Here is a 17241-nt window from a genome sequence, read left to right as displayed (position 1 = left end):
TCAATATGAGATATTCAGTATGTGTATAATACTACAAGGTAATTGCTAAGCCTCCTATTTGGTACCGATTGAAATTCAGATTTTTATTTAAGTCAAAGTCAATAATTAATTTTAATTACATATTTCAAGGGTCGCACAACTTGTCAACCACACATTTCATCAATTTTTATCAAAATTTACTAAAAATCTTATTTTAATCCTACCAAATAAGGGCTAAATTTAAAAGATTAATTTATGGGTGAATATACATGACAATATTTTTAGTCAATGAATTTTTGGACTACTTTTTTAGTTTTTTAGCCTTTTCAAGGGCATCTGTTGCTCCCAGAGAGCTCCTATGGATTCTTTCTTTGTGCTTAAATTAATTCATGTTATTTTACACCTCCAATAACAATATTATTAGCCAGATGTCAAGATGGAGGAAGTTGAAGATTAAATCTGTTGGCTGCTCGTTCTCGCGTAAATATCATCTAAAATCTTATTAAAACAACAAATAACAATATTTATATGCTTTTCCAGATTGAATCCCAGTTTTGCTATTTGATATAGCAATCTACACAAAACGTTATAAATGGTAGATATTCATACAAAAGAAAATGTTTTCTATTTATTTAAAAACTATAACTATGGGATGGGATTCGACTACAATAGAACAAACGATGTCAAACTAAGAGCACCTTCATTCCTAAAAATGAGGGGTGAATGAGTGATAATATTTGTGAGTCCATTGTAATATGTGGTTGAAATAGAAATTTGGCATTATTATATGGGCTTCGACATGCAAAAAGGATGGGGATTAACCGTCTTGAAGTGGAGATGGATTCATTGTTTATCGTTAATTGGTTAAGGAGGAAGGTTTGTGGTATTTGGTATCTAGAAGATTACTGGGAAGAGATACAATACATGCTGTCTATAATCTCTTGTAGAATCCAACACATATATCGGGAGGGTAACTCGGTAGCTGATATCCTGTTGAAATTGGGAGCGTCTTGTGTTTCACATATCTGGATGGACTCTATCACAATTCCATCATCAGCTAGAGGAGCTTTGCGTATGGATAAACTGAGCATCCCCAATTTTCGTGGCTTTTCTCCTTATAGTTTGTCTTTAAATCTTCTAATGTTGTTCTAGATTACAAGTAATTTGGCTTACTTTGATATGGATGGTGTTTTGCAAATCTTATGTAACTACGGTATTTCTTCACCACAAATAAGGGTTCATCAATAAAAGTCATTTAGGTTTAAAAAAAAAAAATTAAAATGGTCATTGTTGGCTCTTATAGTCAATGAAATATTCCTCACATGAATATTGAGATTAAGATAAAATCAAGAAACTAATTTGAATAGACTCAACTAGTTGTTGTCGCATAGTCTATTAAAATGAAAATATTTTTCCAATGATGAGATGATTATTATAAAACGAAAAAGAGTGGAAAAGCATTTTTCAACGTGCTACTCACGGCATCTGACTACGGTAATCGTCCCACGTAGTATTTTACGTGACGGTTTGTGATTTGATTTATTAATTTGATAGTTTTTTCTTGCCACATATATCAAATCATTAACCGCCACATGCATGCCGCTTAAGGTGAATGCGATAGTAAGTAACAGCAAAATAGCATTATTATTATTATTATTATTATTATTATTATTATTATTATTTTAAACATTATTTACGGAAAAGTAAAAGTGTACCCATCCCATAAATGTACCAGCTTGCGCGCATTAATTGCCATTATGCTATGGATAAGACCATAAATTAGTTAGTCGATGAAGCCAATTAATACTTTAACACAGAAAATTTAAAAACTTTAAGTCAATATCAATCAAAACAAACAAGCATGGTGCTGGAAGTAGTGGCGGAAAAAACTATAAGCCGGCTATTCAATTTGAAGAACCGTGGTCCTTGAATAATTAGTAAGAATATTAAAGCAAAACCATTTCTTACGTGGATAATTGACACATGATTTGCCATTATGCTATGGATAAGACCATAAATTAGTTAGTCGATGAAGCCAATTAATACTTTAACACAGAAAATTTAAAAACTTTTAAGTCAATATCAATCAAAACAAACAAGCATGGTGCTGGAAATAGTGGCGGAAAAAACTATAAGCCGGCTATTCAATTTGAAGAACCGTGGTCCTTGAATAATTAGCAAGAATATTAAAGCAAAACCATTTCTTACGTGAATAATTGACACATGACTTGATTTCAATTGAATTGTTTAGCTTTAATACAACATATTTCAATTCTATATGCAATTGACAAGACCCTCATTAAAGTTTCATCATATTCCTTTTTTAAGTCCAAATGAAAGACGACATATTATGTTAATATATTTATTTTTTTAATCTATAAATAGTGTAGAGGTAATGCAAAACACTCATTGGGCTTCCTTAGTGATACTAAAACCACAATGAAGTTACAACGATGTTTCAACCACGAGAGAGAGAGAGAGAGAGAGAGAGAGACCAATATAATTCAAGTAATGCATTTGCAAAATTGCCTGCTTGTTTTGTAGGAATTTTGTTAATTAATTTTTTGATCGTTACAGATAAAGTGGGTCTTACCTGTGAGAAAAGAATTTAAAAATGATGGCTGGAATAATGAAATAACTATCAAAAAATTGATTTTAATTGGATTTTAATCTGTACCAAACATGCTCTTAGTCAATTGGCTTTTTTATTTTAGTAAGTGTCGATCAAAAAATCAATCTTAATAGTAAACTATATATATGTTTCGAACAATAAATTCATGCTAACTCAACAATAAATTGTTCTTCCTGAATCAAATTAATCAATAATTAAATTTACAAAAACTACATTAAGTTAATATCAAGATTTGAATTTAAGTCAAAGTCAAAAATTAATTTCAATCAAATATTTTATAAGATTTACAATTTTTTCAACCATACATTTCATTGACTTTTATTAAGATCTGCAAAAAATTTGATTTTAATCCCCATTGGATGGGGACTAATTTTCTAAAATAGACCCGTCGAAATAGTTTAAGACGTGCAATTGAATTTGTTAGAGAGAGAGAGAGAGAGAGAGAGAGACCAATATAATTCAAGTAATGCATTTGCAAAATCGCCTGCTTGTTTGGTAGGAATTTTGTTAATTAATTTTTTGATCGTTACAGATAAAGTGGGTTTTACCTGTGAGAAAAAAATTTAAAAATGATGGCTGGAATAGTAAAATAACTATCAAAAAATTAATTTTAATTGGGTTTTAATCTGTACCAAACATGCTCTTAGTCAATTGGCTTTTTTATTTTAGCAAGTGTCGATCAAAAAATCAATCTTAATAGTAAACTATATATATGTTTCGAACATATAAAAACATGGCCTAACTTGGAATGGACATATATTTGTATTGAACTTCTTAAATACAAATTTAGACTAATTATTGGTCATGGTTAGTAAGCTTTTCACATTTAAATTTTATGTTAGATATATTAATACCTCAACTTGCATGCCGAGAATCTAAATTCACTATTTACTATAACGCGCCTCTTCCTTGCATTTGTTACATGCATAAACATTTTTTCAAAAACAATTTGTGATTTCAATTGAAAAACATTTCACACGATGATGATTTAGTTAATTGTTTTTAAAAAAAAATCGTGTTTACCCTTGAAAAAAATATTAATTCATGCTAACTCAACAATAAATTATTCTTCTTGAATAAAATTAATCAATAATTAAATTTACAAAAACTACATTAAGTTAATATCAAGATTTGAATTTAAGTCAAAATCAAAAATTAATTTCAATCACATATTTTATAAGATTCACAATTTTTTCAACCACATATTTCATTAACTTTTATTAAGATCTGCTAAAAATTTGATTTTAATCCCAACTAGATGGGGGCTAATTTTCTAAAATAGACCCGTCGAAATATTTTAAGACGTGCAATTGCATTTGTGTTGTAGTAGTCCATTGGCTAAAACTGTGTGGGGTTGCCTGTAAATCCACTAGTAGATTAAAGGGACAAAATCTGTCACATCATCATGCATAAGGGTCCTTGAATTTTGTTTTAATGATTCATGATTTGATAACCAATACACTCTATATATACACACCGACAAAGTTGTTCACGTAATCACATTATAATTATTATCATCAATTATGTAGTAATTATTGTTGTTAGATGTCTAATTTTGTTTCTTATAATCTCCTCATTTAATGGTCAAAAGTTAAATTTTAATTTTAATCAAATTATCACATACTTTTTTATTACTTATTTCTATCGCATTATAATTTCAAAAACTTATAGTGAAATCTAAACAAGCACTAATATAGTCATTTCACGTTCAAATACATATTTTTGGTCTATCACTTTTAAGTCTCAATTCAGTTTTTGTTCAAATATATATATATTATTATTATTATTATTTTTTTCTTGTGCATTCCCTATACATCTATGACTACACGGCTTGAGACCATTGTGGTTCCTTTCATTTCATCTACCCTCCTGTGCCGTCTGGTCTTGAATTTTCATTTGAGAAGCCATAAATCCAGTGGCTTCCATTTAACCATTTTAACGCGTCAATGGTGAAATGCCAAGGTAGAGAGTGATATAATATTTGGTCTTAAGTTCAAATTATTAAAATGAGATTTAAAAAAATAAATTCGAACATTCTTAAGCTGAATATGAATTTATTTAATATATTTTAAAGCTTTAAGCTAGTAAAAGGTTAATTATTAGTTGGCAAAATATGATTAAGTGCAAAAACTCAGAGAGGAAGATAATTCATAAATTTATTAGTTGTTACACAAGTGAAATTGAAACACTGAAAATTAAGGTGCAATACAAATAAACTTACAGTAGCCTACATATCGAACACGTTGCTATAATCTTTGCTGTTTTTAACTAACAGCAGATTCTGTTTTATGCGGTTGCAATTTAAGGTTTAAGATTTCGATTTGAATTTTTGATTGAAACTGATCAATCTTTAATTTAGAGGCCAGAAACGAAGGTGACACCAGTAGAGGGCAACCAAGATGTCCCTCCAATGAAATTAGCCACAGTGAATTTGGTAGCTTCTGGCCTTCCAATGACATGAAAACCAGGCCAATTTACTCTTCCAGAAGTGCTGGCCCCGGGGCCGATGTTTTCGAATTCTGCAAAGTAGAGTGTTTTGTACGCGGAACCACTGGATCCTGGCCACTCAACCCAACCCCGGGACGAAATAGCGGCATCAATTGTGGATTGCATCACAACAGCTCTTGAATATTCTTTCCAGGGCCGTCCCAAGTATGCACTTTTTGCAGCAGAATAATCTGATCCTCGGTTGATCCTGCAATTTTGGACAGAGAAACCAGTGTTCTGTCCAGGGTCGGACCGGCCATTTGCCAGGATCACGTCGTAGGCCCCACCGCTGCGTGGCTGGCGTAGGACCAAATTACAACTCTGGAACACGGCAACAGCATTCCCGAATATGAAGTCCACCGTACCATATATGTCACATTCGCGATAAAATTGGCGCATAGAGTGTGCATATAAAGTGTCCTGGTAAGCCACCAGGCTGCATCTGTAGAGAACAGAGTGGTCTGAGGCAACATTTAGCGCCACGGCTTGTTCTGCATTAGGCCCAGCCGTGTTCTGAAACCCAATGTCTCGAGCAATGAAGCCATCTCCAGTGATTGCTGACAAATAGAGAAGGTTAATAATTATTGATAATATTAATGTTATGTCTCTATCTTAAATTGAACTGTTTGCCAATATGATCAATCTTACCTCCCTACTCATAAATTGCTTTAAATTGCCCATATGCATGCAAAAATCATTATCACTAGATTTATTTTATTTTCCCAAAAGTTAGGCAGAGTTTGATCCCTGCTTGCAAGAATCCAGGCAGGAAAACTCGAGAATTGTTATGTACAAAGAGATGATGATTACAAAAAGACATGTCAATTTTTTTATCACTCATGAGAGAGAGAGAGAGAGAGAGAGAGAGAGAGAGAGAGCTCACTAAATGTTGCAGATCCTCGAAGGGAGGAGCCTCCATTGCCAACATTACTACTGCCAGAAACGATGGTTGAGTATTTTCCATCTCCAATTAATGTAATTCCGTCCTTTTTGGTGTTAATTTTCTCACTGTAAACTCCAGATTTCACATGTATCACGAATCGGTTTCCAGTTGCAGCCTGGATGGCCTCAGAGATTGTTTTATAGTTCCCGGTCCCATCTTTTGCCACAACAGCATTTGCTTTTATTTCTGTACTTTGCAGCAGTTTCCTGTCACTGGCTGATACCCAACTGGGGAAAATTCGTTCCTCCATTAGACGCCGGCCTGAAGGTGTTTTGGTTCTCGTCTTTCCAGTGATTCGGTTCACCAGGGCAAGTGGATTACTAACCAATTGTGAGAGATAGTCCATTTTCTTGGAAATATCAGCCATGAACACATTTGATGGAGCATGAGTCTCTGCTTCATCCTTGCAAGTTTGTTGAAATGTCAAGGCAGCACTCAACCACGTCTGGATGTCAGATTTATGTTTTCTTGGCGAATCCTTGAGTGCATCCAAGGCTTGGTTGAGTCGTTTGAGTGACATTCCGATCAGCTCATGACAATAATCTGTATATATTCATTAAAAAACAGAAACAAAAACAAAAAAAAGACGTTATATGAGCTCAAAATTATAGCTAAAAGGAAATTATAGCATGGTGGAAAAAGAGTGAGTTAAAATAACAGCTACTAGTACCAATAGCCATTCGAGCATGTTGGGCCTCTCGAGAAACAAAATGGACACTGAGTTGCTCAAAGTTAGAAACAGGCAGCTTGGATTCATAGATTGTCTTGTTAACAAGGACAGATATGAAATCAGCTTGGTTTCTAGAGCCTGATACTCTCAGGGTCTCTGCACACAAGCTTGGATGTCTGGTGAATCCACATTGAAGTCCTATGTTCTCTTCATAAGGGTTTTTTGTTGACCAGGACACACTACACGAACTTAATATTACTAGTAGCAAAATTACAGCACATTCTAGGGTTGCCATTTTCTAGAAAAGGGAAAAGGATAAGTTAATTAACCCGAAAATGGTATTCCAAGTAGGATTTGTTGTGGTTTAAAATGAGGGGATGTGTTTAGCCTTTTATAGTGAGGTTTCCTGGCCATGCATCTTGAACATTTAGTGTGTTAGCTTGGATGTCAATTTCTTTGAGACTGGTACCTGCTTGGAAGCATGTAATCATTATTCAACTATTGACTTCATTGTGGAGAACTAAGCTATTATTTGACCCAAATTTTTAAAAATTTCATTCTTCGTTCAATTCATTTTCAATCATATGTTTTATGAGCTCTACAATTTTTATCAACTTTTCATTTATACATTTAATTAACTTTTATCGAAATCTGACTTTTATTTAAATGAAAAATGAGCTAAACAAGACTTTTCAATTAATTTTAGTTTAAATTCCTCGCTACCCACTTTGTGGCGGATAAAATTCGAATTAGTATATAATAGGCTATATCTAAAAGGGAACATCCTATCTCAACTCCTATAGGGCTGAGTCCCAAACTTTTGTCCAAATTGCTTTTTGGTCCAATCCTTTCAAATGTGATGCAAATGGTTCCAAACCTATTCCTTTTTTTAGTCAAATTGTCCTTTTGGACATTATCCATCCAAAAAGATTGTTAGTTTTGTGCGTGCAATGCTATCACCCTTATTTCGTTTTTATTTCAAGGAGATTACTACTTATTATCTTTAGTGATTTTCATATTTTCTAAACTTGAAGTACTTTGGATTGAAGGATGAAAACTGTATATTGTGGAGTCCAAGTAACAGATATATAGATAAATTTTTACAGATAATGCAGTCCAAGTCCTTTTTAGACGTGGATTTTGCAACCCCAATTTTGTCATCTCCATTTTCTGTACCTGTCGTGACTCCAATTACATGTTCATTATCATTTTAATTTACAGATTTTTAGGAAACTAACTGAAAAGATTGTTCTTTTCATGTGCCACAAGGAAAATTCATCATTTATTTATAGAAATTTTATATGATTCAACCTTTTTTTTATGTATTCAATTTTATAATAAAAATAAATAAATTTTCTTTTAACATAATATAGGAAAAGTTCATTCTTCTTGTTCTTTTTCAAAAGAAAATGTCCCCACAATTTTCTTGTTCTATATTTTTTAGTAAATTGAAATATATAATATCAAGTTCAATAATTGAGGTGAACAACAATTCTGTTTGGCTTCTTTGTCCTTGTGGCTGTAGAAATCTTTATTGCACATAATTTTAAATTATTTATTTTATAGTTTTATTCTTTATCTTGTTTTGTAATTACATATTTGTGTGCTGATTTTATAATAGGTATTAGAACTAGCTCTTGAAGATGTATTGAAGGAATATTCTGACATAATTTCAGGGGTAAAACTCTTGGATTGCAATATACATTGCATTATGAAATGTGAAATGCAGTGACTAGTGAAAAGTATTGATTATTCTCTAATAGTTTTATAAATACTCTTGTTCATCAATGGATGGCCTGGAAGGAATGAGCTTTTTCTATTTTTTGTTATATATGTGTGCGTGTGTATTGTTATGAATGGGAAAGTCATTTGACAAAATTCCTGCTTGAAATAAAAACAAAATAAGACCAATTGATAGCATCCACAAAATTAATGACCCTTTTGGATGGAACAAAAGGACCATTTACGCCCACTAGACCAAAAAAAGGACTGCAAAAAACCTTTTACAACGTTTTACTATGTGTTGCAGTTGTCGATGTTGTCATTGAGGAAAGAGTTTTTTCAGCGTTTGTTCAACGTTGGCAAAAGTCAGTCTTTTGCAATGTTGAACAAACATTTCAGTAGGTCATTTTACATTTTTTAAAATTTTAATTTAATTTTTTTTGTAGAGTAATTCACATATATCAACCACAAAAACATAATAGAAAAAATCTATATCAAATAACTCCAATAATCATTAATAATTGAACTATAAAATGTCCAAAATTTTAAAACATCTAAAAATTCAATATATTTTCCAAAAAAATAAAAAAAATAAAAAAAACTATGTAGTTAGTGAAATCACCCTATCTAACTCTTTAATTTTCTTTCCAGCAATCTTCTACATGACCAGTGCCTTAAGTGTCGATCCTGGCCTATAAAAAAGGAGATAAAGGTAGACACCACATTTTAGGCTTTTATGCCAATTATAATCAAGAAGAAAAGCAAATGAAAAATAAGTAAGTTGATGAAAACAAAGCCCACAATGCTAAGATTAGATTGTAATACTAGAAGAAAATGGAAATCAGAATCTGTTGCAGCTAGCAAATGAATTGGGACAATCATGACTATGATTCGATGCGAAAACAAGAAAAGGAAATCAAATCTCAAAACAGAAAGAGAAAGAGAGAGAATAGCAAGAAAAAGGAGTGATTATAGGTAGAGATCTAGCTTTGAATTATCAAATAAATTAAAAGTTGTTCATAGTTTATGGTCAACCTGAATCCTTGAAAGATAAGGTAAAAAGGAACGAACTTAGGGACCCATATAGGAAAGTTATCTAGGAAAAGGAAATTTTTAATATCAAAGAAAGGAAATGACATTTGAATGATATGCACTATACAAGAAATCATTCCAGGACTGATTTAGTGGAATGTCTTTGCAACCGAACGAGTTGCATATATTGATACAAAATTAGATCAGTAAAAAAAAGGTAACTATAAGATGAAAACATCAACTAGATGAATAGTAAATTGTTAAGCCAAAAAAAAAAAAAGGGAGAGAGAAAGAGAGAAGCGATTGAGCTCCAAATATAAAGCACGTATAAACTGTATCTCCATTTGAATAAGCTCACTGGGCTGATTCAAAGAGAGATGCCAGTTTTGCCTTGGGAATTTCATTGTAACCAAAAGCAATTGCAACATCCTTGAATAGAGAGATTACATTCCATGTCAGTACAAGAGGCAAGGCGAGATGATCTTCTATGAGACAAATACTTTAGGAGCAATACCTCAGCCACATCACATGGATGAAGAATATCACTTTCTGTGGGAGGAACAAAAACAATGAAACTTGTTTGCTTGTCTTCTGATACAGAGTTCTCAGCATGTAATTGCATTTTGTTCAACAAGCTAGCCATCTGAAATGTGATTCTTGCATACTAGTTTAAAATATTAAATTATGTTGGTGCTTCTAAAGAAAAGTTAAAGGCAAGGTCCATACAGCAATGTCACTCATTCATTCATTTTTTTAAATAATTACAGAATGTTAAACTTTCACAAACAATTGACTATGCTGCAAGCACATAGATACTTAGATATTCATCCATCCTAGCAGAAACTGAGCCCTTGCTGGAAGCAAAGAAAACCATAGTATAAATTTATGTTTTTTAATATACACTCTTAGTGCTCGCACAAGTAAAAATCGTGAATCATTTAACTTCGAAGCTAGCACACCCAGAAATTGAAACTACCAAAACAGCCAAACAGGAAACCTTGACTTCAATCAGTAAAAATTAAAAACATTAATTCGTTAGTTCAATTCATCAACTCAGGACCCTTTCACACAACTCAGGACCCTTTGATGAAATTACAATATTTCTTTTTATCTCTGCTCATTTCTTCTATGTTATTTTCTTATCATGAAAAGTACAATTCATCTTTCAGGAGCAAGTTTACAAGTTCTCTGGGATCCCAAGAAATTGATGCCTGTTTACAAGTTTTCTGTGATCCTAAGAATTTTCTGGGATCCCAAGGAATTGAAAAGGCAAAGTCACAACAGAATAAAAATGGACATCACACTTGACGAAGAGTATGTACTCAATTCAAAATCAAACAAAATCAGGTTACAAACACACACCATTCAACTCAGGGTCAAAATATAAAGAGCCAACCATAAACTGTTAGTTCAAACCTACACTCTTCATAACAACTAAACCATTTCACACAAAATCCACTTCATAAAATCAATTAGTTAACTTATAAAGCCTAAAAAACTCTGTCAAATCTTCACTACTGGTCTATCTACTACTTCTCCACTTAAAAACCCGCTTCTTTATTCTGATTTTTGAATCTAGCATCCACGTTTCTTTCTCAACAGAAACTTAATATTTCAAGTAGCTCATCCAGCACATTCTCTTTGCCAAGATTCCTCTGCTTCACAGATAATAATGAATTAGAACGAAAATGCCCGTAGGGTGCAAACTTTTTCCTAGAATTTCCCTAACGCAATTTCCTACCGGATTGATCTCCTGACAAGTTTACATTTCTTTCCCTTGTTTGAACATAATCTCCAAGAAATGACTCAAGATCTCAACAGTTTATTGCAACCACAAGCAATTGCAGTAGTGCTATTTCTCCCATATCAATACAGCTACTTCATTTGCACTTGCAGAAAACAAACTCCAATTAAGTATCTCCAAATACAGTAAATATAAAAAAATACGCACCTTCAACAATCAATATTTTCAGAAATGAAGTAAAATGCACATATAATATGGCTAAAATTGAAGCAAAAAAGCATAAATTACTAGCCCTGATGCCAGAAGCCCCTGCTTTCTTTAATCCCTTTTTCTTAACAATGAAGCTGCCGCCAATAAAGGCACTGGAAGACAAAGCCATCACTAATCCTTTTATATTGTCAGAAGACATCCCCTTATACAAATCGGATGCCGCATCAACCCTGACACTCACCTCTGACTCCGCCATCTTTACAGAATACAGAAAAAAACCCAAAAACCAAAGAATCTCAAATAGCACAATCTGATTGCGTACAAATAGGGTTAAGCAAATAGGTTCCTTCTTAGTCAAGGGCAAGTTTTAACTACGATCCTAGTAAATTCTACTAGGTCTTGAGGATCTTAAAGTGAAAAATCAAATTTGATACTTTTTTATGGAAGATCTATAATTATCGACAGTGCAAGCAATAAAGTGTAATTGGGGTTAATTTGAGGAAATAATTGGCTAGAAGTGATGAAGACACAGCTAGAAAAAGATGTTGGATTTTTGTCTTTACTCTTTGAAATCTCAGATCTTAAAGAGGGAGAAAGGATTGGAGGAGACTCTTCTTCTTCTTTAGGTTGAAAGTGGAGAAAACAACAAATCTAAAAAATTCGGGTTGACATTGACGATTTGAGGGAAACCGGGACGGGGGCGACCAAGCGAGAGAGAGAGGGAAATGGAATGTTAGGGTAGGATTGTGTTTTTTCCTTCTCATTTTCTAATTTAAGCCCTTTCTTTTCTTTTCTTTCCTTTTTAAGGTGTTTTAGTGACGTTTGAAAAAACATTGCTAAAAGTTAGACATTTTACAACATATTTTTAAATGTTGCAAAAAAATAGCATTTTGAAAAAGTCTAACATTTTGCAACGTTAAAACGTTGCAAAAAATAAAACTTTTAGCAACGTTCAACAAACGTTGCGAAAATTAGCATTGGCAACATTTATTTAAAAAAATGTTGTCAAAACTCAATTAAATTAACTAATTACAACATTCATTTATTAGAATGTTGTAATAGACTCTTTTAACAACACTTCACTATTGAATGTTGCCTTTTATGTGTTGCAAATGACCATTTTTGGTGTAGTGGCCAAAAATGAAAAGATTTGGAATCATTTTCATCAAATTTGAAAGGTTTGGATCAAAAATGCTATTTGATCAAACGTTTGTGACCATTTACACTAAAACAACAAATTCTATTATCAAGAATCATTGTTTTCGAAATCTTGAATATTTTAGAGCTTACTCAAAATTTGTTGTTTCTTGAATTATCAGAACTTTGGGTTCAAGAAAATGATGAAAAAAATCCACTTTCCTAAAATATTCTCCTAGTTTCTTGAGTTCTTATAACAGAGTACAAGACAATTGTGAAGAAGATCAAATAATCTAATTCTAGTCCCTCATTGCAATTTTTTTCTTCATAAAAAGCCAATTCTTGTAGTTGTATTATTATTTGTAAGAAGGCCAGAAAATGAGAAATTTAAGTCTAAACTTTTGAATTTCACTGCTTGTCATTTTGTAGCGATCAAAATTCTACATGAAGTTATATGCATGGTATAATTTAATATAATCAACTTTGTTAGTCATATTATTAGTTGGTTAAATCATAATCAAGTCAAGAATGTACATTAAAGTGTGGTTGTCATTAACTTATAGTGGACCTCGTGAACTTATTAATTCGTAGGACAGTTACATCCAACAGTATAAATCAGTCAACTGCTGTTAATCCTTAGTAATTTTAGTACACTATTTATGTTACACTAGAAATATAATTTTCAGCAATAGTTTTGTGTTGTGTTCATAATGCACAACTAATCAGCATAGGTAACATAAAATACTCTAAGCTAATGATATAGAATCCAACTCCAAGCCTATACTGCAAGTTCACGCATTGTATGAATATTCATACATGAACTTGGGAGCCATTGTTATGCCTCTTCTGAAGAGGCTCCAAGTTATGACTCATGTGGCAACAGTTAAGAAAATCACGAAGGCCTACACTTCACGTTATTTCCTATCCGGTCGAGGTGAGCTCATACATGGTAGTCGAGGTGATTTGATGCTTCAATCGAGGTGCCATGTTAAGGTGTACTCTTCATTGATGAGGTGAAGTGTTACAGTGCTGCAGAGAAAAAATACTAGGAGCCCGTTTGAGCCAAATTATTTGTAAAATGAGAATGAAAAATAGAGTTGTTATGGGCCCCACACAAAAGATTAAAATTCAAAAATGGTGGCTTGATATGATGGATAACGATCATATTTTTCATTTTAACGAGGTAAAAATGGGGCTCAAACAGGGCCTAGGCTCTCAACCACCACATTAGCAAATAGTATCACCTAGAAAATCTTTCATATATGATCTTCCATTTATGGTTAATGTGACAACACACTGTAGCAGATGCTATATCGAGTTAATATGTCAAGTCTAGCTCCTAGGTGTTAGACCTAGGGTTGCCAAAGGTCATAACATTAAATGCTGCAGAGCTTATGATGGATGGATTGCTGCCTAAGAAAGGACATCTCGATCGTTAGGATGAGACCACGTGTCTTTCCATCCAACAATCTGCATCTCGCCTCTTTTACTATAAAAATTCACACATTGTGTCATTCAAAAATAATGTAAATTTAGCCTTTCAAAACTATAAATTTGCTCTCAGTTTATTCATTTCATACTCTCTAGATCCAACCTCTTTATACTTAGTGGCACACGTATCTAGCACGTCCCACACCTCTTCACTCATATATTGTTGACTTGTTCATCGAAGTGCAAGATGAGACTGAGCATCGGCCGATCGTCATGAATTAATAAGAAATTGAGAGTAGAGGGAATTAATGATTATTATTCTTTTTTGGGAAATTTTGTCTCAAAATATGCCAAGTAAGTTAATGATATTAATTTTGCTGCTAGATAGTAATGGTGTGTGTTGTTAAGGCATCAGACACCATATTTTCTTCAGTGCAAATGTGTGATACCCTAACATTCATAAAACCTAAAATTTGCATGCACTACAACCATCTTAAATGAATTTTCTACGACACTGAGGTTCCTCTTGAGGCAAGAAGTTGAACTACATAAATTGAGTAATTTGAGAACCCATTGTTCCAAGCATATTGAGTCCCAATTACCACTGTTGTGGAATGAATCTTCAATCGATGAATTTCAAGCTGAGATTAAACTTACCAATCAATATGTCAACCAACCAATCAAAAACTTCAAGCCCACGACTCCAATTCACTTATGGTTGCGTTCCCTTTTTCTCACCCACAAAAGGGACAATAATATGGTGGTATTTTGCAAGCCACAAAGGCAAAAAGAAAACAAGAAGAACAAGGACTTGAAGAGACCACAAGGGAGGCAACTGGTTTTGTTCTCTTCTCAAACACAAGCAAAAACACACGGCTCTTGCAAAGGGAGTTGATATATATAGCTTTAGGTATATTACCAATTGGGCTAAGACACAAAAGGATAGGCCAAGACACAAAGTAATGGCCCGAGACACGAGGAAGCCCTCCAATAAGTGAACTTGGGCCAATGCAACATTAAAATCAATTAAGTTGCAACTAGTAGCCCACATTGTTTTCGGGTCAAGTATATGAATTGATTGGTTGATAAATATTTCGATCATCAGCCGCGGCCTATGAAATATAATTAGACACTGTTTAATATAATTGCCCGAAATTTGTTGGATCATAATTACATACCATACCTGCTCCATGAACTCACTGAGGCTAAGGTCAAGGACACCCAAGTAAGAACAAATATTTACAGTGAACAGTCAAGAGCAAATAAACATGCGATGATGATATATTATAGTATAACACACATAGATCTTTTGAGAAACACGTTTACATAGAACCACAGATTAACACCAAGTCAATCAAACACACGGTCAACCATATATGCAACATATACATAAATGACCCCACGAAAAGATCTTACCACACTTATTTTATCCTATTTCGTGTTGCTCACATGTCTAGAATACATATCTCCTCTCATTGCCCACCATGCTCACTAGACTGATCACTAAACCTATATCTAACTGGTTGGTCACAATAGATCTTAAGTCATTGGGATAATCTTCTATCACCACATCACTTGTCCTAACCTACATGGATAATGGGTCTTCACTTAATAGAAGTGATAGAAGTATCTCTCTTACACTCCACCTGTACAAGGTCTCTTTACAAATAAAGGATTTCAACATTTAATCACCTCTCCATTCGTTATCCAAATGTCACACTACACATCCCTGGTACAAATCACCATGTACCCTTAGGCATCTATACTCCACCTCACTAAAAAGATATCTAATATACTACTAATGCATCCTAAACCCATTATGCATACAAACAATTACACCAAATAATCATATTATCTTAAATTCATGTAAATGCACATATCCAATACATTGAAATGCAACATGCAATCATTCTACAAGAATTAGACAATCACGCACATGCAAAAAGGATCACTCACAGATACACATGCAGTATCTATGTTTACTCTCAATAAATCTCACTAGGGTCATCAGTCGATCCTAAAGCCACATTCACCTTAAATCTCATCTTACCATTGTGCTTATCTTCTTAGGATAGTCCCTAATAAAGTGTTCAGACTTACTACAACTGTAACACCTTCTACCACTAGACTTGTCCCGTCCCTTGCCTTTCTTCTTACAACCCTCATCACAGAAAGTTACTACTCGAATCACTATTGTCCCGAGCTCTACCCAGATTCATTTGCTTAAACTTCATCCTACTCCTCATCACATGTATCTCATCACCCTTCTTATTCTCTTATTCAGCTTTAATCTCCATCTCTCTACTCCTAAGTAAGTCTATGACAATCTCAGGTATTAAGGTGTCCCTACAATACTTAATTGCATTCTTAACTTCTTTACATGAATCAAGCATGGAATTAAACAGGATAATAGCCTTATATGTTTCAGACACCTTTTCATCACAATTAACAATATCTTGAACTATTTTGTTAAAGACATCTAAATTGTCGTCAAAGTCCTTTGAATGATCCATCTTAGCACTGAAAAATCTTTCAATCAAGTTCAATTGTTAGGCGTAGATTTAAGCAAATATAAGTCTTCCAACTTTTTTCAAAGTTCTTTAGTAGAATCAAGTTTTCCTACTTTTCTCAAAATAGTATCAGATAGGTGTAAAATGATTGAAGTGTGAGCAAGTTCATCATATTCTTCTTTTTATGCTTATGTTAAGTTTGTAGAAAATTTATCATCTATAACTTTTGAAACCTTTTGTTGGACCAAAATGCTCTTCATCTTTTGTTGCCAAATTGAAAAATTTAATTTTCCATTAAAAATTTCGACTTCAAAGTGTGAAGACATTTTAAGAAAATGGAACAACCAAATGCAAAGATAGGTCACACAAAGTTATCCAACGATTGCAATGTACATCGTTCTAGATTCCTAAGGTTTCGTAAGATTTACGATCTTAGATAAAGAGAATGTTCGAACGGGTCAACTCCAGGTATTCTAATAGGATAATCAATAAAACATGAATGTATGTAAACAAAAGTTTGAATTTTCACGCAACATAGTCTCACACAGTGACTATATGACTGTTAAAACACAAAATCAACTTTCAACTTGCAATCAAAAGTCAACACTTCAAAATATGGCAAATAATTTCTAAATTTCTACCACAAGCAGTGTTGCCCATTAATGGTAACCACAAACCTATTTTCACCCAAAGCAATGACGCGCTAATGCTGAAATTTAAATTGAGATAAACCAATATACCAGA

The 17241-nt window shown here is 33.2% G+C and overlaps 1 protein-coding gene and 1 long non-coding RNA gene across 2 annotated transcripts; both read right to left on the bottom strand.

Moving 5' to 3' along the window:
- Positions 1 to 4733: 4733 nt before the first annotated feature.
- Positions 4734 to 7082, bottom strand: LOC111373916 (pectinesterase-like). The gene is made up of 3 exons (XM_022996512.1): positions 6712 to 7082; positions 5982 to 6584; positions 4734 to 5655 (listed from the first exon to the last, which is right to left on the bottom strand). The coding sequence occupies exons 1-3, from the start codon at positions 7004 to 7006 to the stop codon at positions 4967 to 4969; spliced, it is 1587 nt and encodes a 528-aa protein (XP_022852280.1). The 5' UTR covers positions 7007 to 7082; the 3' UTR covers positions 4734 to 4966.
- Positions 7083 to 9838: 2756 nt separating this feature from the next.
- On the bottom strand, positions 9839 to 12154 carry LOC111373915. The gene is made up of 2 exons (XR_002699040.1): positions 9980 to 12154; positions 9839 to 9894 (listed from the first exon to the last, which is right to left on the bottom strand). It is a non-coding gene; the product is annotated as an uncharacterized LOC111373915 (long non-coding RNA).
- Between the last annotated feature and the right edge of the window lie 5087 nt (positions 12155 to 17241).

Source organism: Olea europaea, unplaced genomic scaffold, assembly GCF_002742605.1.
Source record: "Olea europaea var. sylvestris unplaced genomic scaffold, O_europaea_v1 scaffold1178, whole genome shotgun sequence".
NCBI classification, from domain to species: domain Eukaryota; kingdom Viridiplantae; phylum Streptophyta; class Magnoliopsida; order Lamiales; family Oleaceae; genus Olea; species Olea europaea.
The sequence above is the reverse complement of the archived record's forward strand: the minus strand, read 5'-3'. Positions and strand labels throughout refer to the sequence as shown.